A 24,607-nucleotide genomic window follows, 5' to 3' on the forward strand; every position below is an offset into this window, starting at 1 on the left:
CATTTTTTGGGATGTCCCAAAACTTCTTGAAATGTCCTCAAATTTTTGGGGACATTTCCCCAAATTTTTTTGAGGATTTCTCCAAAATTTCTCCAAACGTCCTCAACATTTTTTTTTGGGATTTCCCCCCACATTTTTTAGGATGTCCTCAAAAATTTTTTGGGGATTTCCCCAAACTCTGGAGATGTCCCCGACGTTTTTGTTTTCCCCAAAAATCAGGGAAAAATTCATTTCTGAGGCCGAATTTTGGGGTATTTTCGACAACTTTGGGGACTTTTGAGGATTTTTGGGGACATTTTCCCCTCTTTGGAGGCCGTTTCCCCACTTGTGACCATTTTTGGGCACTTTCCAGGACATTTCCCCATTTTCAAGGAATTTTTTTCCCACTTCTGAGGGATTTTGATGCCTTTTCCCCACTTTTGAGGACATTTCTCCATTTCTGAGGACTTTTTGCCCATTTCTGAGGACTTTTGATGCCATTTTTCACCATTTTTGAGGACATTTCCCCCTTTGAACCATTTTTGAGGACATTTGATGACATTTTCCCCCTTTTGAGGACATTTCCCCCTTTTTGACACCATTTTATGATGTTTCCCCATCTTTAAGGACATTTAATGCTGTTTTCCTTCATTTTTGACACCATTTTCCCCATTTTTGATGCAGTTTTCGTCATTTTTGAGGACACTTCCCCATTTCCGACGCCATTTTCTCCCTTTCTGAGGACACTTCCCCATTTTTATGGACACTTCCCCATTTTTGACACCATTTTCCTGATTTTTGAGGACACTTCCCCATTTTTGACACCATTTTCCCATTTTTGACGCCATTTTCCCCATTTTTTGGTGCCATTTTCCTCATTTCCAACACCATTTTCCCATTTCCAGCACCATTTTCCCCATTTTTGATGCTGGTTTTTCCCCATTTCCGATGCCATTTTCCTCATTTCCAGCATCATTTTCCCCATTTTCGATACTGGTTTTTCCTCATTTCCAACATGATTTTCCCCATTTTCGACACCATTTTCTCCATTTCTGACGCCATTTTCCTCATTTCCAACACGATTTTCCCCATTTTCGATGCTGTTTTTTCCCCATTTTCGATGCTGTTTTTTCCCCATTTTCGATGCTGTTTTTTCCTCATTTCCAACACGATTTTCCCCATTTCTGGTGCCATTTTCCCCATTTTTGATGCTGCTTTTTCCTCATTTCCAACACCATTTTCTCCATTTTTGGTGCCATTTTCCTCATTTCCAGCACCATTTTCCCCATTTTTGGTGCCATTTTCCCCCATTTTTGATGCTGGTTTTTCCCCATTTCCGACGCCATTTCCCGCCCATTTCCGACGCCATTTTCTCCATTTTTGGTGCCATTTTCCCCATTTTTGATACTGGTTTTTCCTCATTTCCAACACCATTTTCCCCATTTTTGGTGCCATTTTCCCCATTTTTGGTGCCATTTTCCCCATTTTTGACACCATTTGATGCTGGTTTTTCCCCATTCTTGGTACCATTTTTCCCCATTTTTGATGCTGTTTTTTCCTCATTTCCAACACCATTTTCCCCATTTTTGGTGCCATTTTCCTCATTTCCAGCACCATTTTCCCCATTTTTGGTGCCATTTTCCCCATTTTTGATGCTGGTTTTTCCTCATTTCTGACGCCATTTTCCTCATTTCCAACACCATTTTCCCCATTTTTGGTGCCATTTTCCCCATTTTTGACACCATTTGATGCTGTTTTTCCCCCATTTTTGGTGCCATTTTTCGACACAATTTTCTCCATTTCTGATGCCATTTTCGGTGCCATTTCCGCCCATTTCCGACACCATTTTCTCCATTTTTGGTGCCATTTTCCCCATTTTTGATGCTGGTTTTTCCCCATTTCCGACGCCATTTCCCGCCCATTTCCAACGCCATTTTCCTCATTTCCAACACCATTTTCCCCATTTTCGATGCTGTTTTTTCCTCATTTCCAGCACCATTTTCCCCATTTTTGGTGCCATTTTCCCCATTTTTGACACCATTTGATGCTGGTTTTTCCCATTTTTGGTACCATTTTCCCCATTTTTTGACACCATTTGATGCTGGTTTTTCCCCATTTTTGACACCATTTGATGCTGGTTTTTCCCCATTTTTGGTGCCATTTTCCCCATTTTTGACACCATTTCATGCTGTTTTTTCCCCATTTTTGGTACCATTTCCCCCATTTTTGTTACCATTTTCCCCCCATCTCCAACTCCACCCCCCCTAATTCCAACTCCACCCCATTCCCCCTTCCCCCCTCTCCATGCCCCCATTTCGGGGTCCCTCCCCCGGCCCCTTTTTGCCCCATTTTCGGGGTTTTTGGGGCGCTCAGGGCACGGTGACGCGGAAGGGGCTGTTGGGGACGTGCTGCTCGCCCCACTTGAGCACGAGCAGGTACTCGCCGCGCTCGCGCAGCACGTAGGACACGTTGTACAGCTGGTGGCCCAGGTGCTTCACCACGATCTCCTCGCACGGGTTCCGCGGGCCCTGCACGCCCACCAGCAGCATGTTGGTGCCTGGAAAGAAAAAGAAAAGAATTTTGGGGTGTTTTGGGGATTTTTGGGGGATTTTTTGGGGGTTTTTTGGGAATTTTTTTGAATTTTTTTGGATTTTTTTTGAATTTTTTGGGGATTTTTTGGGGTTTTTTGGGTAAATTTTTGGGATTTTTTTTGAATTTTTTGGGGACTTTTGGGGATTTTTTTTTTTATTTTTTTGGATTTTTTTTGAATTTTTTGGGGATTTTTTTTGGGTTTTTTGGGTAAATTTTTGGGATTTTTTTTTGAAATTTTTGGGGACTTTTTAAAATTTTTTTTAATTTTTTGGGGAATTTTTGGGGATTTTTTTTGAAATTTTTAAAATTTTTTGGATTTTTTTTACATTTTTGGGGATTTTTTTAATTTTTGAGGTTTTTTTAATTTTTTGGAATTTTTGGGGATTTTTTTAGATTTTTTTGAATTTTTTAAAATTTTTTGGGATTTTTTTTAATTTTTCACGATTTTTTTTTATTTTTAAATTTTTTTTTTTTAATTTTTCTTGATTTTTTTTTAATTTTTTGGGAATCTTTGAGATTTTTTTGGATTTTTGTTTTGGAATTTTTTTGGAATTTTTTAGATTTTTTTTACAAATTTTTGGAATTTTTCCTCAATTTTTTCAAGTTTTTTTTTTTTCTTTTTAATTTTTCTCGATTTTTTAGGAATTTTTTTGGCTTCTTTTTTGAATAGTTTTGAATTTTTTTGGAATTTCCTCGATTTCTTTTGAATTTTTTGGGGGTATGTTTTTTGAATTTGTTTGAATTTTTCTTGATTTTTTCTTGATTTTTTGGGGGATTTTTTTCTGTTACTTTTCTTATTTTATTGGATCTCGTTCTCAGAATTTTGAAGTTTTTCAATGTGGTTTGGAGTGCTTGGGGTTTGGGGATATTTTGGGACTTCTTTGATTTTTTGGGGATTTTTTAAAATTTTTTTTTTTAATTTTTATTTGGAATTTTTTTTTTTCTATTTTTTCCTATTTCTTTTTCATCCAAGCTCATTTTTGGGGCCATTCCAGGCTGGTTTTTGGGACCATTCCAGGGTGGTTTTTGGGGCCCATCCAGCAGATTTTTGAGACCATTTCAGGGTTGTTTTGGGGCCATTTCAGGGTGGGTTTTGGGTCATTTTTTGGGCCCATTCCAGCTCATTTTTGGGCCCATTCCAGAAGATTTTTAGGACCATTCCAGGATGGTTTTTAGCACCATTCCAGGGTGGTTTTTGGGTCATTCTTGGGCCCATTCCAGCAGATTTTGGGGCCATTCCAGGGTTATTTTTGGGACCAGTTCAGGATGGTTTTTAGGACCATTCCAGGATGGTTTTTAGGACCATTCCAGGGTGGTTTTTGGGCCATTTTTGGGCCCATCCCAGCTCATTTTTGGGGCCATTCCAAGGTGGTTTTTGGGTCATTTTTAGGACCATTCCAGCTCATTTTGGGGCCATTCCAGGGTTATTTTTGGGACCATTTCAGGGTGGTTTTTAGGACCATTCCAGGGTGGTTTTTGGACCATTCCAGGGTGGCTTTTGGGCCGTTTTTTGGGCCATTTTTGTGCCCACCCCAGCAGATTTCTAGGACCACTTCAGGATGGTTTTTAGGACCATTCCAGGATGGCTTTTAGGGCATTTCAGGATGGTTTTTGGGGCCATCCCAGCAGATTTTTGAGACCATTCCAGGGTGGTTTTTGGGACCATTCCAGGGTGTTTTGGGACCATTCCAGGGTGATTTTTGGGACCAGTTCAGGATGGCTTTTAGGGCCATTTCAGGGTGGTTTTTGGGCCATTCCAGGCTGATTTTTAGAACCATTCCAGGCTGGTTTTTGGGACCATTCCAGGGTGGTTTTTGGCTCATTTTTGTGCCCACCCCAGCAGATTTTTAGAACCATTCCAGGATGGTTTTTAGGACCATTTCAGGATGGTTTTTAGGACCATTTCAGGATGGTTTTTGGGCCCATCCCAGCTCATTTTTGGGGCCATTTCAGGCTGATTTTTAGGACCATTCCAGGCTGATTTTTAGAACCATTCCAGGGTGGTTTTTGGGGCATTTCAGGATAGTTTTTAGAACCATTCCAGGCTGGTTTTTAGGACCATTCCAGGCTGGTTTTGGGACCATTCCAGGCTGGTTTTTGGCCCATTTTTGTGCCCACCCCAGCAGATTTTTAGGACCATTCCAGGCTGGTTTTTAGAACCATTCCAGGCTGGTTTTTAGAACCATTCCAGGCTGGTTTTAGGACCATTCCAGGCTGGTTTTTAGAACCATTCCAGGCTGGTTTTTAGAACCATTCCAGGCTGGTTTTAGAACCATTCCAGGCTGGTTTTTGGGCCCATTCCAGGCTGATTTTTAGGACCATTCCAGGCTGATTTTTAGGCCCATTCCAGGCTGGTTTTTGGCCCGTTTTTGTGCCCACCCCAGCAGATTCCAGCGCCACCCACCGGCCTTGCTGCAGTCCACGCTGAAGGAATTCTTCTGGCCCACGAAGCCCTTGGTGAGCCCCAGGCCTTTGGCCACCACCTTGGAGGCATCCGAGAATTTGGGGGGTCCCGGGGGGGCCCCGGCGGGGGTGGGGGCGGGGGTGGGGCCCCCGTGGCCCCCCGAGTCCACCAGCACCGAGGAGCTCTCGCGGAGGCTGTGGCTGCTCACCAGGCGTGGCCCTAAAACGGGGGAAAAAAAACCCAAAAAAAACCCCAAAATTTGGGGGTTGGAACTCGAAAAAATCATAGAAGGGGAAGGTGGAAGGTTGGGGTTGAAATGGGAAAAAATCTGGAGGTGGGAGGTGAAAAAATTGGGGTGGAAGATGAAAAAATTAAGGGGTGGGGATTGATTGAACTGCAATCCTAAGAATTCACCCCAAATCCCCTCCAAAGACCCCCAATTCTCCCCCAAAGCCCCCAATTCTCCCCAAGCCTCTGTTAAATCCCTCCCAAATCTCCCCAAACATCCCCAACACACCCCAAAACCCCTTTAACCCCCCCAAACCCCTTGAAACCCCCTCAATCCCCCCAAATTCCCTTTAATGCCCCCCAAAATCCCCTTTAAACTTTCCAAACCCCTTTTAAACCCCCTTTAACCCCCCCAAACCCCTCGAAACCCCCTCAATTCCCCCCAAATTCCCTTTAATGCCCCCCCAAAATCCCCTTTAAACACCCCCAAACCCCATTTAAACCCCATTTTCCCCCCAAATTCTCCCTGCCCATCACTCACTGGTGATCTTGGCCTTGAAGGGGCTCCCCAAAACCCCCCAAAAACCCCCTTTAAAGCCCCCTAAACCCCATTTAAACCCCCCCAAACCCCATTTAAACCCCCCCAAAACCCATTTAAACCCCTCCAAACTCCATTTAAACCCCCTTGCCCATCACTCACCAGTGATCTTGGCCTTGAAGGGGCTCCCCACGATTTGGTGGGGGCCCCAAATCCCCCCAAAAACCCCCTTTAAACTCCCCCAAAACCCCCTTTAAATCCCCCCAATTCCCCCTCAAACCCCATTTAAAGCCCCCTTTCACTCACTGGTGATCTTGGCCTTGAAGGGGCTCCCCAAATCCCCCCAAAAACCCCATTTAAAGCCCCCTAAACTCCCTTTAACCTCCCAAAACTCCCTTTAAACACCCCCAAACCCCACTTAAACCCCATTTTCCCCCCCAAATTCCCCCTGCCCATCACTCACCGGTGATCTTGGCCTTGAAGGGGCTCCCCACGATGTGGTGGGGCCCCAAAACCCTCCCAAAACCCCCTTTAAACTCCCCCAATTCCCCCCCAGACCCCATTTAAACCCCCCTTTCACTCACCGGTGATCTTGGCCTTGAAGGGGCTCCCCAAAACCCCCCCAAAAACCCCATTTAAAGCTCCCTAAACTCCCTTTAAACCCCCCCAAACCCCATTTAAACACCCCCAAACCCCATTTAAACCCCATTTCCCCCCCCAAATTCCCCCTGCCCATCACTCACCGGTGATCTTGGCCTTGAAGGGGCTCCCCACGATGTGGTGGGGCCCCCCGAATTTGATGGTGATGAGGTAACTGCCGGGGGCCATGGGCGTGTAGCTGACCCGGAAGCCCTCGGGGCACTCGTGGCACTCCATGGTCACCTTGGAGGGACCCTCGATGGTCACAGCCAGAGCTCCCGGGCCAGCCTTGGACGTGTTCACCACAAACTCGGCCGGGGAGCCTGAGGGGACACCCCAAAATTCACATTTGAGGGGGGGGGAAAGGGGGCAAAGTTCCATGGGGTTCATGCAGAGCCCCCCCAAAATCCCAAAATCAAACGCCAAATCCTATGGAAGGAGAAGTTTGAACCCCAAATTCCACGGGGAGGGGGTTCAGGCCCCACTGAGAACCTTCAAATTCCCATTTTTTTCCCAAAATTCCCAATTTTTCCCTTCACATTCTGTCCCTGTGGTGCCACCCTCCAGGCCAGGCCCGTAGGCCGAGACCAGGCCCGGATTCCAGGCCTGCCCCAGATCCCTCCCAAATTCTCATTTTTTCCCCCAAATTCTGCTCCTGTTCTACCCCCTCCCACTCCCTCATCCCCTAAATTCCCATTTTTCCCCAAAATTCCCAATTTTTCCCCTCACATTCCACACCTCTGGTGCTGCCCTCCAGGCCAGGCCTGCAGGCCGCGACCAGGCCCAGATCCTGGGCCTGTCCCAGATCCCTCCCAAATTCCCATTTTTTTCTCCAAAATTCCCAGTTTTTCCCCCTCTGTGGTGCCCCCTCACACTCCCTCATTCCCTAAACCCCCATTTTTCCCCAAAATTCCCATTTTTTCCCCTCACATTCCACACCTCTGGTGCTGCCCTCCAGGCCAGGCTCATAGGCCGAGACCAGGCCCAGATCCTCGGCCTGTCCCAGATCCCTCCCAAATTCCCATTTTTTCCCAAAAATTCCACACCTCTTCTGCCTCCCCACACTCCCTCATCCCCTAAACTCACTTTTTTTTCCCCAAAATTCCCATTTTTTCCCTCAAAATTCCCTACCTGTGGTGCCGCCCTCCAGGCCGGCCCGTAGGCCGAGACCAGGCCCGGATCCTCGGCCTGTCCCAGATCCCTCCCAAATTCCCATTTTTTCCCAAAAATTCCACACCTCTTCTGCCTCCCCACACTCCCTCATCCCCTAAACCCCCATTTTTTCCCCAAAATTCCCATTTTCTCCCCCAAATTCTGTACCTGTGGTGCCGCCCTCCAGGCCGGGCCCATAGGCCGAGACCAGGCCCGGATCCTCAGCCTGTCCCAGATCCCTCCCAAATTCCCATTTTTTCCCAAAAATTCCACACCTCTTCTGCCTCCCCACACTCCCTCATCCCCTAAACTCACATTTTTTCCCCAAAATTCCCATTTTTTCCCTCAAAATTCCATACCTGTGGTGCCGCCCTCCAGGCCGGGCCCGTAGGCCGAGACCAGGCCCGGATCCCCGGCCTGGCCTGGCTCCCCCACCCGGACCTTGAAGGGGCTCCCGGGGATGTGGGAGCCCTCGAACTTCACGTCGATGGAGTAGACGCCGTTCTCCCGCGGGATGAAGCGCACGGCGTATTTGTCTGGGGAAAAGGGACCCCAAAATTAAACTTGAAACCCCAAAATTATCCCTGAAACTCCAGAAATCCCAAATTTCTGTGCGTGGATTTGTCTGGGGAAAAGGGACCCCAAAATTAAACCTGAACCATCAAAATTATCCCTGAAATTACAGAAATCCCAAATTCCTGTGGGCGGATTTGTCTGGGGAAAAGGGACCCCAAAATTAAACTTGAAACCCCAAAATTATCCCTGAAATTCCAGAAATCCCAAATTTCTGTGTGTGGATTTGTCTGGGGAAAAGGGACCCCAAAATTAAACTTGAAACCCCAAAATTATCCCTGAAATTACAGAAATCCCAAATTTCTGTGTGTGGATTTGTCTGGGGAAAAGGGACCCCCAAATTAAACCTGAACCTCCAAAATTGTCCCTGAAACCCCCAAATTAACCCAAAGACCTCAAAATCATCCCTGAACCCCATTTTTATGGGAACAGGGCAGATTTTGGGCTGGAACTTGCAGATTTTTGTAGGAATTCTCCATTTTTTCAGGGATTTTTGGGGTCCAACCCCACATTTTGGGGTGTCCCTCACCTGGGGTGACCTCGGAGCTGTGGCACCACCCAGGGGCTGGGAACGGGGTGGATTTTGGGGTGGAATTTACCAATTTTGGGGTGGAATTTGCCGATTTTAATGCAAAATTTGCCGTTTTTTGTAGGAACACTCAATTTTTTCAGGGATTTTTGGGGTTTTACCCCAGATTTTGGGGTGTCCCTCACCTGGGGTGACCTCAGAGCTGTGACATTGCCCCAGGAGATCAGAACAGGGCAGATTTTGGGCAGGAATTCGCCGATTTTAACGCGAAATTTGCAGGTTTTTGTAGGAATTCTCCATTTTTTCAGGGATTTTTGGGGTCCAACCCCAGATTTTGGGGGGTCCCTGAGGTGTCCCTCACAAGGAGCAATCCCAGAACTTTGACACCACCCAGAAGGTTGGAACAGGGCAGGATTTTTATGGGAATGGGTGGATTTTGGGGTGGAATTTGCCGATTTTAACGCGAAATTTGCAGATTTTTGTAGGAACACTCCATTTTTTCGGGGATTTTTGGGGTCCAACCCCAGATTTTGGGGTGTCCCTCACCTGGGGTGACCTCAGAGATGTGGCACCCCCCAGGGGCTGGGAATGGGGTGGAATTTGGGGTGGAATTTGCCAATTTTGGGGTGGAATTTGCTGATTTTGGGGTGGAATTTGTCGATTCTTATGGGAATTGAGCAGATTTTTCTAGGAATTCTCAATTTTTTTCAGGGATTTTTGGGGTCCAACCCCAGATTTTGGGGTGTCCCTCACCTGGGGTGACCTCAGAGATGTGACACCATCCAGAGCCCCCAGGGATGGAGCATTTTGGGGTGGAATTTGCCTATTTTGAGGTGGAATTTACCAATTTTAACGCGAAATTTGCAGATTTTTGTAGGAATTCTCCATTTTTTTCAGGGATTTTTGGGTTCAGCCCCACATTTTGGGGTGTCCCTCACCTGGGGTGACTCAGAGATGTGACATTCCTCCAGGGCCCCCGAGGGACTGTGAACTTTGGCATCCAGGGCCCCCCTGGCCCCGTTGAGGCTGACGGCGAACGAGGCCGCTGGTGAACCTTGAGACCCCGACTCCTGGGGGAACACGGGGTCAGACACCCCAAAAACGGCCCTGGAACCCCAAAAACCCCGGGGAGCCACCCCCAAACAGGGAGGGGAACACAGCAAAGGGGGGGAATGGGGAATGGGGGAGGAAAGGGAAAAAGAGGGGGAAATAATGAAAATATAACAAAAAAAAAAGCCAAGGAAATTGAGTGAGAGTAAGGAGAGTGTGAGGGGGAGAGGGGTAAATCGTGAGAAAATCAGAGAAATTCCTCAAAAACAAAGCAAAATAAAACAAAGAAAGAGGAAAAAATAATAAAAAACTCAGAGAATTCCCTCAAAACAAAAAAAAACCCAATAAAAAAACCCAAAGAAATCACCTAAAAAAGCCAAAAAAAAACAACACAAAGAGAAAAAAAACCCAATAAAAAACCCAAAGAAATCCCCCCAAAATAAAACAAAAAAAAAAACACAAAGAAAGAGGAAAAAAACCCAAGGAAAAACCCAAAGAAATTCCACAAAAACAACAAAATAAAAACCCCAAAGAGAAAAAAAAAAAAACCAAGAAAAAACCCCAAGAAATCCCCCCAAAACCAAACAAAAAAATCCCAAAGAAAGAGAAAAAACCAAGGAAAAACCCAAAGAAATCCCTCCAAAACAAAATTTAAAAAAACCAAAGAAAAACCCAAAGAAATCCCTCCAAAACAAAACAAAACAAAATAAAAAACAAAGAAAGAGGAAAAAACCAATAAAAAACCTAAAGAAATCCTCCCAAAATAAAACAAAAAAAAAAACACAAAGAAAGAGGAAAAAGCCAAGGAAAAACCCAAAGAAATCCCTCAAAAACAAAACAAAGAAAATAAAACCAAAGAAAGAGAAAAAAAAACAATAAAAAACCCAAAGAAATCCCCTCAAAACAAACAAAAAAAACCCAATAAAAAACCCAAAGAAATCCCCCAAAATAAAACAAAAAAAAAAACACAAAGAAAGAGGAAAAAGCCAAGGAAAAACCCAAAGAAATCCCTCAAAAACAAAGCAAAATAAAATAAAACAACAAAGAACCAATAAAAAACCCAAAGAAATCCCCCCAAAACAAAACAAAACAAAAAAAAACAATAAAAAATCCATAGAAATCATCCCAAAATAAAACAAAAAAAAAAACAAACCAAAGAAAGAGGAAAAAGCCAAGGAAAAACCCAAAGAAACTGAGTAAGAGCAAGGAGAGTGTGAGGGGAAGAGGAATAAATCATGAGAAAACCCAAAGAAATCCCTCAAAAACAAAGCAAAATAAAACAAAGAAAGAGGGAAAAATAATAAAAAACTCAAAGAAATTCCCCCAAAACAAAGAAACAAAGAAAGAGGAAAAAGCCAAGGAAAAACCCAAAGAAATCCCCCCAAAACAAAAAAAAACCCCAATAAAAAACCCAAAGAAACCCCCCCAAAACAAAAAAAAACCCAATAAAAAACCCAAAGAAATCCCCCCAAAACAAAAAAAAAACCCAATAAAAAACCCAAAGAAATCCTCCCAAAATAAAACAAAAAAAAAAAAAAACCAAAGAAAGAGGAAAAAGCCAAGGAAAAACCCAAAGAAATCACCTAAAAAAGCCAAAAAAACCAACACAAAAAAAGAGAATAAAAACCAATAAAAAACCCAAAGAAATCCCCCCAAAATAAAAAAAAACCCAATAAAAAACCCAAAGAAATCCCCCCAAAATAAAACAAAAAAAACCACAAAGAAAGAGGAAAAACCCAATAAAAAACCCAAAGAAATCGTCCCCAAAATAAAACACAAAAAAACCAAAGAAAGAGGAAAAAACCAAGGAAAAAACCCAAAGAAATTCCACAAAATCAAAAGAACCCAAAGAGAAAAAACAAGGAAAAAACCCAAATAAATTCCACAAAAACAACAAAATAAAAACCCCAAAGAGGAAAAAAAAAAACAAGAAAAAACCTCAAAGAAATCACCTAAAAAAGCAAAAAATAAAACAACAGAAAGAAAGAGGAAAAAACCAAGGAAAAAACCCAAAGAAATTCCACAAAATCAAAAGAACCCAAAGAGAAAAAAAACAAGGAAAAAACACAAAGAAATCCCCAAAAAACAAAAAAATACCCCAAAGAAATCAACTAAAAAACCAAAAAAAACCCAAAAAAAAACCAAAGAAAGAGAAAAAAATAAACAAGAAAAAACCCCAAAGAAAACCCCAAAATCCCTAAAAATAAAGAGAGAAAACAACATAAAAAACCTCAAAAAAACCCCCAAAATAAAGAGAAAAAACAAGAAAAAAAAAACAAAAAACCCAACCCCAAAAAAACCCAAAGAAAGAAAAACACCTCGAAAAAAGAAACCCTAAAAAAATCCCTTAAAAAGAGCAAATAAACCCCAAAAAACCCCAAAGAAACAAAAAAACCTCACAAATAAAAAAACCCAGAAAAAACACAAAATAAATCCCCATAAAAAACCAAAATAAACCCAAAACCCCACAAAGAAAGGAAAAAAAAACCCCAAAAATTGTTCCAAGAAATGCCCCAAAATTCCCCAAATAAACCCCATAAAACCCCACCAAAAAAAACCCAAAAAACCCCAAAAAAACTCAAAAAAACTGAAAAACAACAAGAAAAACCCAAAAAACCCAAAAATGCTCCAACAACACCTCCCAAAAAAACCCCAAAAATTCCCCCAAAATTTTCCCCCAAAAATTTCCCAAAAAAGTAAAAAAAAATTTCCCCCCAAAAAGCCAAAAAATCCCAAATATTTTTGGGAAAGGTTGGAAAATCCCAAATTTTCACCTCAAAAATTTGGGGAAAATTGGAAAATCCCCAAATCCCCCCCAAAAATTATGGGAAAAATCAGAAAATCCCAAATTCCCACCTCCAAAATTTGGGGAAAATCAGAAAATCCCAAATCCTCACCCCAAAACTTTGGGGAAAATCGGAAAATCCCAAATTCTTACCCCAAAAATTTTGGGGAAAATTGGAAAATCAAAAAATCCCAAACCTTGCCCCAAAAAAAGTTGGGAAAATCAGAAAAACCCAAAACCTCACCCCAAAACTTTGGGGAAAATCAGAAAATCCCAAATTCCCCACCCCAAAATTATGGGGAAAATTGGAAAATCCCAAATTCCCACCCAAAAAATTTGGGAAAAATCAGAAAATCCCAAATTCTTACCCCAGAAATTTGGGGAAAATCAGAAAAACCCAAAACCTCACCCCAAAAATTATGGGAAAAATAAGAAAATCCCAAATTTTCACTCCCCAAAATTTGGGGAAAATCAGAAAATCCCAAATTCTTACCCAAAAAATTTGGGAAAAATTGGAAAATCCCAAATTTTCACTCCCAAAAAATTGGAAAATCCCAAATTCTTACTCAAATATTTGGGAAAAATCGGAAAATCCCAAATGCCCCACACCAAAAATTATGGGAAAAATAAGAAAATCCCAAATTCTTACCCCAGAAATTTGGGGAAAAATCAGAAAAACCCAAAACCTCACCCCAAAACTTTGGGAAAAATCGGAAAATCCCAAATCCCACCCCAAAATTTTGGGAAAAATCAGAAAATCCCAAATTCTTACCCCAGAAATTTGGGAAAAATCAGAAAAACCCAAAACCTCACCCCAAAATTATGGGAAAAATCAGAAAATCCCAAATTCCCACCCCAAAATTATGGGAAAAATCAGAAAATCCCAAACCCCCCCAAACACAACCCCTCCCCTCCCCTCCCCAAATCCCCAAATTTTTTTTGGGGGATCCCAAAACCCCAAACCCTCCCCTGAGAGCCCTGGGGGAGCCCCAAAGCCCCAAAATCCCGAATTTTTTTGGGGTTTTTTTTGGGGTTTTTGGGGCCCCCCAGGACCCCACTTACCTTGGGGGGGGAGGGGTTGAACGGCAGCCAGGGGGAGCCCAGCCCCCCACTTTCTGGGGCTCTCTTTTGGGGCTTTTGTTTTGGGGCCTCTGGGTCCCGTTCAACCCCCCCGGCCCCCCCCTGTTCAAAGCCTTTATCAGAGACACGAGAGAGACCCCACAAGGGCTGGGCAAAAACCCCAAAAAAGCGGATTTGGATATGCTAATGAGGGGGTTGGATATGCTAATGAGGGATTTGGATATGCTAATGAGGGGTTTGGATATGCTAATGAGTTGTTTGGATATGCTAATGGATGGTTTGGATATGCTAAAGGCCCTAAATTCTGATTAAAATACCCCTAAAATCTGCTTAAAATCCCTAAATTTTGATTTAAATATTCTAAAACCTGATTTAAATATCCCAAAAGCTGATTTAAACCCCTAAATTCTGATTAAATATCCCAAAAGCTGATTTGAATATGCTAAATTCTGCTTAAAATCCCTAAATTCTGATTAAAATATCCCAAAAGCTGATTTGAATATCCTAAAAGCTGATTAAAATATCCCAAAATTTGCTTAAAATCCCTAAATTCTGATTTAAATATCCCAAAAACTGATTTGAATATCCCAAAATCTGCTTAAAACCCCTAAATTCTGATTAAATACCCTAAAGCTGATTTCAACCCCTAAATTCTGATTAAAATATCCTAAATTCTGATTAAATTATCCCAAAAGCTGATTTGAATATCCCAAAAGCTGATTTGAATATGCTAAAAGCTGATTCAAATATCCCAAAATCTGCTTAAAACCCCTAAATTCTGATTAAATAACCTAAAGCTGATTTGAATATGCTAAAAGCTGATTTGAATATGCCAAAATCTGCTTAAAACCCCTAAAGTCTGATTAAAATATCCCAAATTCTGATTAAAATATCCCAAAAGCTGATTTCAACTCCTAAATTCTGATTAAAATATCCTAAAATCTGCTTAAAATCCCTAAATTTTGATTAAAATACCCCAAAATCTGCTTAAAATCCCTAAATTTTGATTTAAATATTCTAAAACCTGATTTAAATATCCCAAAAGCTGATTTGAATATCCCAAAAGCTGATTTGAATATTCTAAAGACTGATTTGAATATGCTAAAATCTGCTTTAAACCCCTAAATTCTGATTTGAATATCCCCAAAGCTGATTAGAATATGCTAAAGGATGATTTGAATATGCTAATTGCTGATTTGAATATGCTAATGGCTGATTTGAATATCCCAAAATCTGCTTAAAATCCCTAAATTCTGATTAAATAACCTAAAGCTGATTTCAACCCCTAAATTCTGATTAAAATACCCTAAAAGCTGATTTGAATATCCTAAATTCTGATTAAAATACCCTAAAAGCTGCTTAAAATCCCTAAATTCTGATTAAAACCCCTAAAGCTGATGAAAATACCCTAAAACCTGCTTTAAAACCTCCTAAATCTGCCCCTACAATCCCCAAAATCTGCACCTAAAAACCCTAAAACTCCCCCTACAAACCCCAAAATCTGCTCCTACAAACCCCAAAATTGTTCCTACAAACCCCAAAACTTCCCCTATAAACCCCAAACCTTTCCCTCAAAATCTGCCCCTACAACTCCCAAATCTTTCCCTAAAATCCCCAAAACTGCTCCCCAAAATCTGCCCCTACAAACCCCAAAATCTGCTCCTAAAAACCCCAAAATCTGCACCTAAAAACCTCAAAACTTCCCCTAGAAACCCCAAAACTTTCCCTAAAATCCCCAAAACTGCTCCCCAAAATCTGCACCTACAAAACCCCAAAATCTGCACCTAAAAACCTCAAAACTTCCCCTAGAAACCCAAAATCTGCCCCTACAAACCCCAAAACTGCCCCTACAAACCCCAAAACTTTCCCTCAAAATCTTCCCCTAAAAACCCCAAAACTTTCCCTAAAAACCCCAAAACTTTCCCTAAAAACCCCAAAATCTGCCCCTACAAAACCCCAAATTTGCTCCTTAAAACCCCAAAACTTTCCCTAAAAACCCCAAAACTTCCCCTACAAACCCCAAAATCTTCCCCTACAAACCCCAAATCTGCTCCTACAAACCCCAAAACCCAAACCTAAAAACCCCAAAACTTTCCCTCAAAATCTGCTCCTAAAAACCCCAAAATCTGCACCTACAAACCCCAAAACTGCTCCTAAAGACCCCAAAACTGCTCCCCAAAATCTGCTCCTAAAAACCCCAAAACTTCCCCTAAAAACCCCAAAACTTCCCCTATAAACCCCAAAACTTTCCCTCAAAATCTTCCCCTACAAACCCCAAAACTTCCCCTAAAAACCCCAAAACTTTCCCTCAAAATCTTCCCCTAAAAACCCCAAAACTTCCCCTAAAAACCCCAAAATCTTCCCCTAAAACCCCAAAACTGCTCCAAAACACCGCAAAACTTTCCCTCAAAATCTGCACCTACAAACCCCAAAACTTCCCCTAAAACCCCCAAAACTGCCCCTACAAACCCCAAAACTTCCCCTATAAACCTCAAAACTTTCCCTCAAAATCTTCTCCTAAAAACCCCAAAACTTCCCCTAAAAACCCCAAAACTTTCCCTCAAAATCTTCCCCTACAAACCCCAAATCTGCCCCCACTAACTTCAAAATCTGCTCCTAAAACCCCCAAAACTCCTCCTACAAACCCCAAATCTGCTCCTAAAAACCCCAAACCTTTCCCTCAAAATCTGCTCCTATAAACCCCAAAACTGCTCCTAAACACCCCAAATCTTCCCCTAAAAATCCCAAAACTCCTCCTTCAATCCTCAAAACTGCTCCTAAAAACCCCAAAACCCAAACCTAAAAACCCCAAAACTTTCCCCCAAAACTTCCCCTAAAAACCCCAAAACTGCTCCTATAAACCCCAAAACTTCCCCTACAAACCCCAAAACCTCCCCCAGTTCCCCCCAGTCCTGCTCTGGCCGTGCCCCCCCCCCGCTCTGTTGTTGTTTTTTTGGGGTTTTTTTGGGGTTTTTTGGGGTTTTTTGGGTGTTTGGGGTCTCCAGGTGCCTCACCTGAAGGCTTGAAACAGTCAAACGCCGCGCGGCGTCGCTGGGGGCCGAGGCCGTCACCACGAAGGGGCTCTCGGGGATGTGCTCATCGTTGAACTTCACTGACACCTCGTAGTCACCTGGGTTGGGGTCAGAGGAAGGGGTTTGACCCCAAAAATCCTAAAAATCCCAAAAATCCCACTCCAAAAATCCCACAAATCCCATTCCAAAAGGCCCTAAAACTCAGCTTTGTTCCCTCTCTGTTCCCTCTCTCGGGGATGTGCTCCTCGTTGAACTTCACCCACACCTCGTAGTCACCTGGGGGGGGTTTGGGGTCAGAGCAGGGGGTTTGACCCCAAAAATCCTAAAAATCCCACCCCAAAAATCCCAAAAATCCCAAAAATCCCAAAATCCTGCTTCAAAATGCCCTAAAACTCAGCGTCGTTCCCTCTCTCGGGGCTGTGCTGTCATTGAACTTCACTGAGACCTCAGAGTCACCAGGTTTGGGGTCACAGCAGGGGGTTTGACCCAAAAATCCCAAAAAATCCCAAAAATCCCATCCCAAAAACCCCAAAATCCCATCCCAAAACCCCAAAAATCCTGCTTCAAAATGCCCTAAAACTCAGCTCTGTTCCCTCTCTGTCCCCTCTCTGTTCCCTCTCTCGGGGATGTGCTCATCGTTGAACTTCACTGACACCTCGTAGTCACCTGGGTTGGGGTCAGAGCAGGGGGTTTGACCCCAAAAATCCTAAAAATCCCATCCCAAAAACCCCAAAAATCCCGCTCAAAAAACCCCAACAATCCCCTAAAACTCAGCGTCATTCCCTCCCTCAGGGATGTGCTCATCATTGAACTTCACCGACACCTCGTAGTCACCTGAGAGGGGTTTGGGGTCAGAGGAAGGGGGTTTGACCCCAAAAATCCGAAAAATCCCATCCCAAAAACCCCAAAAATCCTGCCCAAAAATCCCCAAAAATCCCGTTCAAAAATCCCCTAAAACTCAGCTCTGTCCCCACTCTCGGGGCTGCGCTGTCATTGAACTTCACTGACACCTCAGTCACCTGAGAGGGGTTTGGGGTCAGAGCAGGGGGTTTGACCCCAAAATTCCCAAAAATCCCATCCCAAAAATCCCAAAAATCCCGCTCCAAAAATCCCGTTCCAAAAGGCCCTAAAACTCAGCGTCGTTCCCTCTCTGTCCCCTCTCTGTTCCCACTTTCAGGGATGTGCTCATCGTTGAACTTCACCGACACCTCGTAGTCACCTGAGAGGGGTTTGGGGTCAGAGCAGGGGGTTTGACCCAAAAATCCTAAAAATCCCACTCCAAAAACCCCAAAAATCCCAAAAATCCCATCCCAAAAACCTCAAAATCCCCCAGAATTCGGCTTCGTTCCCTCTCTGTCCCCACTCTCGGGCCTGCGCTGTCGTTGAATTTCACTGACACCTCGTAGTCACCTGGGTTGGGGTCAGAGGAAGGGGTTTGACCCCAAAAATCCTAAAAATCCCAAAAATCCCACCCTAAAAATCCCAAAAATCCCGCTCAAAAACCACCAAAAATCCCCTAAAACTCAGCGTCGTTCCCTCTCTCTGGGCTGCGCTGTCATTGAACTTCACTGAGACCTCAGAGTCACCAGGTTTGGGGTCAGAGCAGGGGGTTTGACCCAAAAATCCCATCCCAAAAACCCCAAAAACCCCAAAAATCCCGCTCCAAAAACCCCAAAAATCCCATCCCAAAAACCCCAAAATCCCCCAGAATTCGGCTTCGCTCCCTCTCTGTTCCTTCTCTCGGGGATGTGCCCCTCGTTGAACTTCACTGACACCTCGTAGTCACCTGAGAGGGGTTTGGGGTTAGAGGAAGGGGTTTGACCCCAAAAATCCCAAAAATCCCATCCCAAAAACCCCAAAAATCCCGCTCCAAAAATCCCGTTCCAAAAGGCCCTAAAACTCAGCGTCATTCCCTCCCTCAGGGATGTGCTCGTCATTGAACTTCACCGACACCTCAGAGTCACCTGAGAGGGGTTTGGGGTCAGAGGAAGGGGTTTGACCCCAAAAATCCCAAAAAATCCCAAAAAATGCTACCCCAAAAACCCCAAAAATCCCCTAAAACTCAGCGTTGTCCCCACTCTCGGGCCTGCGCTGTCATTGAACTTCACCCACACCTCGTAGTCACCTGAGAGGGGTTTGGGGTCAGAGGAAGGGCTTTGACCCCAAAAATCCTAAAAATCCCATCCCAAAAATCCCAAAAATCCCACTCCAAAAACCCCAAAAATCCCATTCCAAAAGGCCCTAAAACTCAGCTTCGTTCCCTCTCTGTTCCCTCTCTTGGGGATGTGCTCCTCGTTGAACTTCACTGAGACCTCGTAGTCACCTGGGTTGGGGTCAGAGGAGGGGGTTTGACCCCAAAAATCCTAAAAATCCCACTCCAAAAACCCCAAAAATCCCGCTCAAAAAACCCCAACAATCCCCTAAAACTCAGCGTCATTCCCTCCCTCAGGGATGTGCTCATCGTTGAACTTCACTGAGACCTCGTAGTCACCTGAGAGGGGGTCAGAGGAAGGGGTTTGACCCCAAAAATCCCAAAAATCCCATCCCAAAATGCCAAAATCCCCAAAAATCCCGCTCCAGAAATCCCGTTCCAAAAGGCCCTAAAACTCAGCGTTGTCCCCACTCTCAGGCCTGCGCTGTCATTGAACTTCACCGACACCTCAGAGCCACCTGGTTTGGGGTTAGGGCAGGGGGTTTGACCCCAAAAATCCCATCCCAAAAACCCCAAAAATCCTAAAAATCCCGTTCCAAAAACCCCAAAAATCCCGTTCCAAAATGCCCTAAAACTCAGCTCTGTCCCCACTCTCGGGCCTGCGCTGTCATTGAACTTCACCGACACCTCAGAGTCACCTGAGAGGGGTTTGGGGTTAGAGGAGGGGGTTTGACCCCAAAAATCCCAAAAAATCCCAAAAAATCCTACCCCAAAAACCACCAAAAATCCCCTAAAACTCAGCGTTGTCCCCACTCTCGGGCCTGCGCTGTCATTGAACTTCACCGACACCTCGTAGTCACCTGAGAGGGGTTTGGGGTCAGAGCAGGGGCTTTGACCCCAAAAATCCTAAAAATCCCATCCCAAAAATCCCAAAAATCCCACTCCAAAAGGCCCTAAAACTCAGCTTCGTTCCCTCTCTGTCCCCTCTCTCTGGGCTGTGCTCCTCGTTGAACTTCACTGAGACCTCGTAGTCACCTGGGTTGGGGTCAGAGGAAGGGGTTTGACCCCAAAAATCCTAAAAATCCCAAAAATCCCACCCTAAAAATCCCAAAAATCCCAAAATCCTGCTTCAAAATGCCCTGAAATTCGGCTTCGTTCCCTCTCTGTCCCCACTCTCGGGCCTGCGCTGTCGTTGAACTTCACTGACACCTCAGAGTCACCTGAGAGGGGTTTGGGGTCAGAGCAGGGGGTTTGACCCCAAAAATCCTAAAAATCCCAAAAATCCCACTCCAAAAATCCCAAAAACCCCAAAAATCCCGCTCAAAAAAACCCAAAAACCCCCAAAATCCCCCAGAATTCGGCTTCGTTCCATGTCTCGGGCCTGCGCTGTCATTGAACTTCACCGACACCTCGGAGTCACCTGGGTTGGGATTAGGGCAGGGGGTTTGACCCCAAAAATCCCAAAAAATCCCAAAAATCCCGCTCCAAAAACCCCAAAAATCCCGTTCCAAAAGGCCCTAAAACTCAGCGTTGTCCCCACTCTCGGGCCTGCGCTGTCATTGAACTTCACCGACACCTCGGAGTCACCTGGTTTGGGGTTAGGGCAGGGGGTTTGACCCCAAAAATCCTAAAAATCCCATCCCAAAAACCCCAAAAATCCTGTTCCAAAATGCCCTAAAATTCAGCTTCGTTCCCTCTCTTGGGGCTGTGCTCATTGTTGGATTTCACCGACACCTCGGAGTCACCTGGTTTGGGGTCAGAGCAGGGGGTTTGACCCCAAAAATCCTACAAATCCCACCCAAAAACCCCATAAAAACCCCATAAAACCCCCCAAAAGGCCAGCACTGACCGGGTTCCTGCACCACGTAGGAGACCCCGCAGGAGCCGTCCTTGTGGTCCTCGAAGGCGATCTCGGCCTTGCTGGGCCCCTCCACGGCGATGGAGAGACCCCCGGCGCCGGCCTCGCGCGTCCAGATGCTGAACTCGGCTGGGGAGAGGGGGAAAACGGGGTCAGGGAGCCCAAAAACCCCAAAAACCACCCCAAAAACCCCAAAAACCACCCCAAAAACCCCTATAGGGACACAGAGACCCCCGGCGCCGGCCTCGCGCGTCCAGATGCTGAACTCGGCTGGGGACGGGGAAAACGGGGTCAGGGAGCCCCAAAAACCCCAAAAACCACCCCAAAAACCCCAAAAACCACCCCAAAAACCCCTATAGGGACACAGAGACCCCCGGCGCCGGCCTCGCGCATCCAGATGCTGAACCCGGCTGGGGACGGGGAAAAACGGGGTCAGGGGACCCCAAAAACCACCCTAAAAACCCAAAAAACCACCCCAAAAACCCATAAACCACGCCTCTATTGGAAAAACCCCATAAATTCTGGAAAAAAACCCCATAAATTCCCCTATAGGGACACAGAGACCCCCGGCGCCGGCCTCGCGCGTCCAGATGCTGAACTCGGCTGGGGAGAGGGGAAACGGGGTCAGGGCACCCCAAAAACCCCAAAAACCACCCCAAAAACCCCAAAAACCACCCCAAAAACCCCTATAGGGACACAGAGACCCCCGGCGCCGGCCTCGCGCGTCCAGATGCTGAACTCGGCTGGGGACGGGGAAAACGGGGTCAGGGCACCCCGAAAACCCCAAAAACCACCCCAAAAAACCCCAAAAACCACCCTAAAAACCCCATAAACCCCATAAATTCCCCTATAGGGACACAGAGACCCCCAGCGCCGGCCTCGCGCGTCCAGATGCTGAACTCGGCTGGGGACGGGGAAAACGGGGTCAGGGGACCCCAAAAACCCCAAAAAACCCCATAAACCACCCCAAAAAACCCGCATAAACCATGGCTGTACAGGAAAAAACCCATTTCCGGGGTCCCCCTCCCCATTTCCGGGGTGCTCACCGGGGGTCTCCCTCCATTTCCGGGGTCCCCCTCCCCATTTCCGGGTGCCCTCTCCCCATTTCCGGTGCCCCCCATCCCATTTCCGGTGCCCCCTCCCCATTTCCAGCGCCCCCATCCCATTTCCGGTGCCCCCTCTCCCCATTTCCGGTGTCCCCCATCCCATTTTCAGTGCCCACCTCCCCATTTCCGGTGCCCCCTCTCCCCATTTCCGGCGCCCCCATCCCATTTCCGGTGCCCCCATCCCATTTCCGGTGCCCCCCATCCCCATTTCCGGCGTGCTCACCGGGGCTCCCGGCCTCGGCCCTCTCCAGCCCGGGCCCCCCAGCCCGGACCTTGTGGGCGCCGCCCTCTCCCAGGGGTCCCACGGTGAACTGGAAGGGGCTCCCGGGCACGTGCTGGCCCCGGTCCTTGACGCTGACCCGGTGGGCCCCGGTCTCCTGCGGCACGAAGCGAACCCCGACCGTGCCCCCGGCACCGGGCACCACCTGCGCCGCCACCGGCTGCCCCGAGGGACCCGAGACCTGGGCGGTGACGTCGGAGATGGAGAGCTCTGGGGGGAAATATGGGGGAAAAACGGGGAAAAACGGGGAAAAATGGGGAAAAATGGGGTTATTTATGGGAAATGGTCAATGTGGGACTGGAGACCTGGGCGGTGACGTCGGAGATGGAGAGTTCTGGGGGGAAATATGGGGGAAAATTGGGGGGAAATGGAGAAAAAATTGAGAAAAAATGGGGAAAAAACGGAGAAAAAATGGGGTTATTGGGGGGAAAAATGGGGGAAAATGGGGAAAAATGGGGGAAAATGGGGTTATTGGGACTGGTGACCTGGGTGGTGACGTCCGAGATGGAGAGCTCTGGGGGGAAATATGGGGGGAAAATGGGGGAAAATGGGAAAAAAATGAGAAAAAATGGGAAAAAATGGGGTTATTGGGATCAGTGACCTGGGTGGTGACGTCGGAGATGGAGAGTTCTGGGGGGAAATGGGGGAAAATGGGGAAAAATGGAGAAAAAATGGGGTTATTGGGATCAGTGACCTGGGCGGTGACGTCGGAGATGGAGAGTTCTGGGGGGAAATATGGGGGAAAATGGGGAAAAATGGAGAAAAAATGAGGAAAAAATGGGAAAAAATGGGATTATTGGGGGGAAAAATGGGGGAAAAACCAGGTGAAAATGGGAAAAAAATGGGGTTATTGGGACTGGTGACCTGGGCGGTGACGTCCGAGATGGAGAGCTCTGGGGGGAAATATGGGGGAAAATGGGAAAAAATGGAGAAAAAATGGAGAAAAAATGGGGTTATTGAGGGGAAAAATGGGGGAAAATGGGAAAAAATGGTCAATGTGGGACCGGTGACCTGGGCGGTGACGTCCGAGATGGAGAGCTCTGGGGGAAAAAATGGGGGAAAAACAGGAAAAATGGGGGGAAAATTGGGGAAAATTGGGTTATTGGGGGAAAAATGGAGAAAAAATGGGGAAAAATGGAGAAAAAATGGGGAAAAAAATGGAGAAAAAATGGAGTTATTGGGGGAAAAATTGGGTTATTTATGGGTAATGGTCAATGTGGGACCGGTGACCTGGGCGGTGACATTGGAGACAGAGAGCTCTGGGAGGAAAATGGAAAAACATGGGGTGAAAAATGGGATTATTGGGGGAAAAAATGGGGTTATTGGTGGGAAAATGGGATTATTGGGGGGAAATATGGGATTATTGGGGGGAAAAATTGGATTATTGGGGGGAAAATGGGATTATTGGGGGGAAAAATGGGGTTATTGGGGGAAAAATGGGATTATTGGGGGGAAATGACCCATGTGGGACTGATCACCTGTGCAGTCACCTGAAAGCTCTGGGGGGAAAAGGAAAAAAAAGGCAAAAAGAAAAGGCGGGAAAAAAAAAGCCAAGCAAAGATCTCTGGGGGACACTCAGGACCCTCAAAACCCCCCCAGGTCACTCAAGACCCCCCCAGGACTCCCCAAAACCCCTCCAGGACCCCTCAGGACCCCCCAAAACCCTCCCAGGACCTCCCAGGACCCCTCAGGACCCCCCCAGGACCCTCCCAGGACCCTCCCAGGACCTCCCAGGACCCCCCAGGACCCCCTCAGGACCCTCCCAGGACCCTCCAGGACCCTCCCAGGACCTCCCCAGGACCCCTCAGGACCCCCCAAAACCCCCCCAGGATCCCCCCAGGACCCCCCAGAGCCCCCAAAACCACCCCAGGACCCACCCAAGGACCCCCAAAACCCCCCCCAGGTCACTCAAGACCCCCCCAGGACCCCCCAAAACCTCCCCAGGACCCTCCAGGAGCCCCCCAGAACCCCTCAGGACCCTCCCAAAACCCCCCCAAAATCCCCCCAGGGACCCTCCAGGACCCCCCCAGGGACCCTCACCGGGCATTTTGAGGCTGAGGTCGCAGGGGGTGCCCACGCTGGCCTCGGGGGGCGCGCGGCGCCTCCGGGTGATGCTCTCGCGCACGCGGCCCTCGCCCGTCACCTTCACCGAGAAGGGGCTCCCTGGGCAGGAATTGGGGTCAGTCGGGACCCCCAGAGCTCCCCCAGATTCCCCCAGGACCCCCCAAAAAATCCCCAAATTCCTCTGAGGTTGAGGAGCCCCAAAATTGCCCCAAAATGTCCCCAAAATCCCCTGCAAAATCCTCCCCAAAATGCCTCAATTGAGGCTCCCCCACACCTGGAACCTTCACTCAGAAGGGGCTCCCTGGGGAGGGGGAATTGGGGTCAGTCGGGACCCCCAGAGCTCCCCCAGATTCCTCCAGGACCCCTCACAAAATCCCCAAATTCCTCTGAGGTTGAGGAGCCCCAAAATTGCCCCAAAATCCTCCCCAAAATGCCCCCAAAATTGCCCCAAAATGCCCCAATTGAGGCTCCCCCAGACCCAGCACCTTCACCGAGAAGGGGCTCCCTGGGGAGGGGGGGTTGGGGTCACTCGGGACCCCCAGAGCTGCCCCAGATTCCCCCAGGAC

At 46.4% G+C, this 24,607-nt stretch overlaps 1 protein-coding gene across 1 annotated transcript in view; it reads right to left on the reverse strand.

The window, feature by feature from the left end:
* Positions 1-2,293: 2,293 nt before the first annotated feature.
* The window catches only part of HCFC1 (host cell factor C1), a 73,315-nt gene continuing 51,001 nt past the window's right edge, over positions 2,294-24,607 (reverse strand). Inside the window, 9 exon segments of the mRNA XM_077172422.1 lie at positions 2,294-2,536; positions 4,976-5,194; positions 6,485-6,703; positions 7,892-8,070; positions 9,574-9,704; positions 16,564-16,679; positions 20,583-20,720; positions 21,921-22,187; positions 24,018-24,140. Of these exon segments, the coding sequence (XP_077028537.1) occupies positions 2,349-2,536; positions 4,976-5,194; positions 6,485-6,703; positions 7,892-8,070; positions 9,574-9,704; positions 16,564-16,679; positions 20,583-20,720; positions 21,921-22,187; positions 24,018-24,140 (1,580 nt within the window). The 3' untranslated portion in view covers positions 2,294-2,348.

Source organism: Agelaius phoeniceus, chromosome 38, assembly GCF_051311805.1.
Source record: "Agelaius phoeniceus isolate bAgePho1 chromosome 38, bAgePho1.hap1, whole genome shotgun sequence".
Lineage (NCBI taxonomy): Eukaryota > Metazoa > Chordata > Aves > Passeriformes > Icteridae > Agelaius > Agelaius phoeniceus.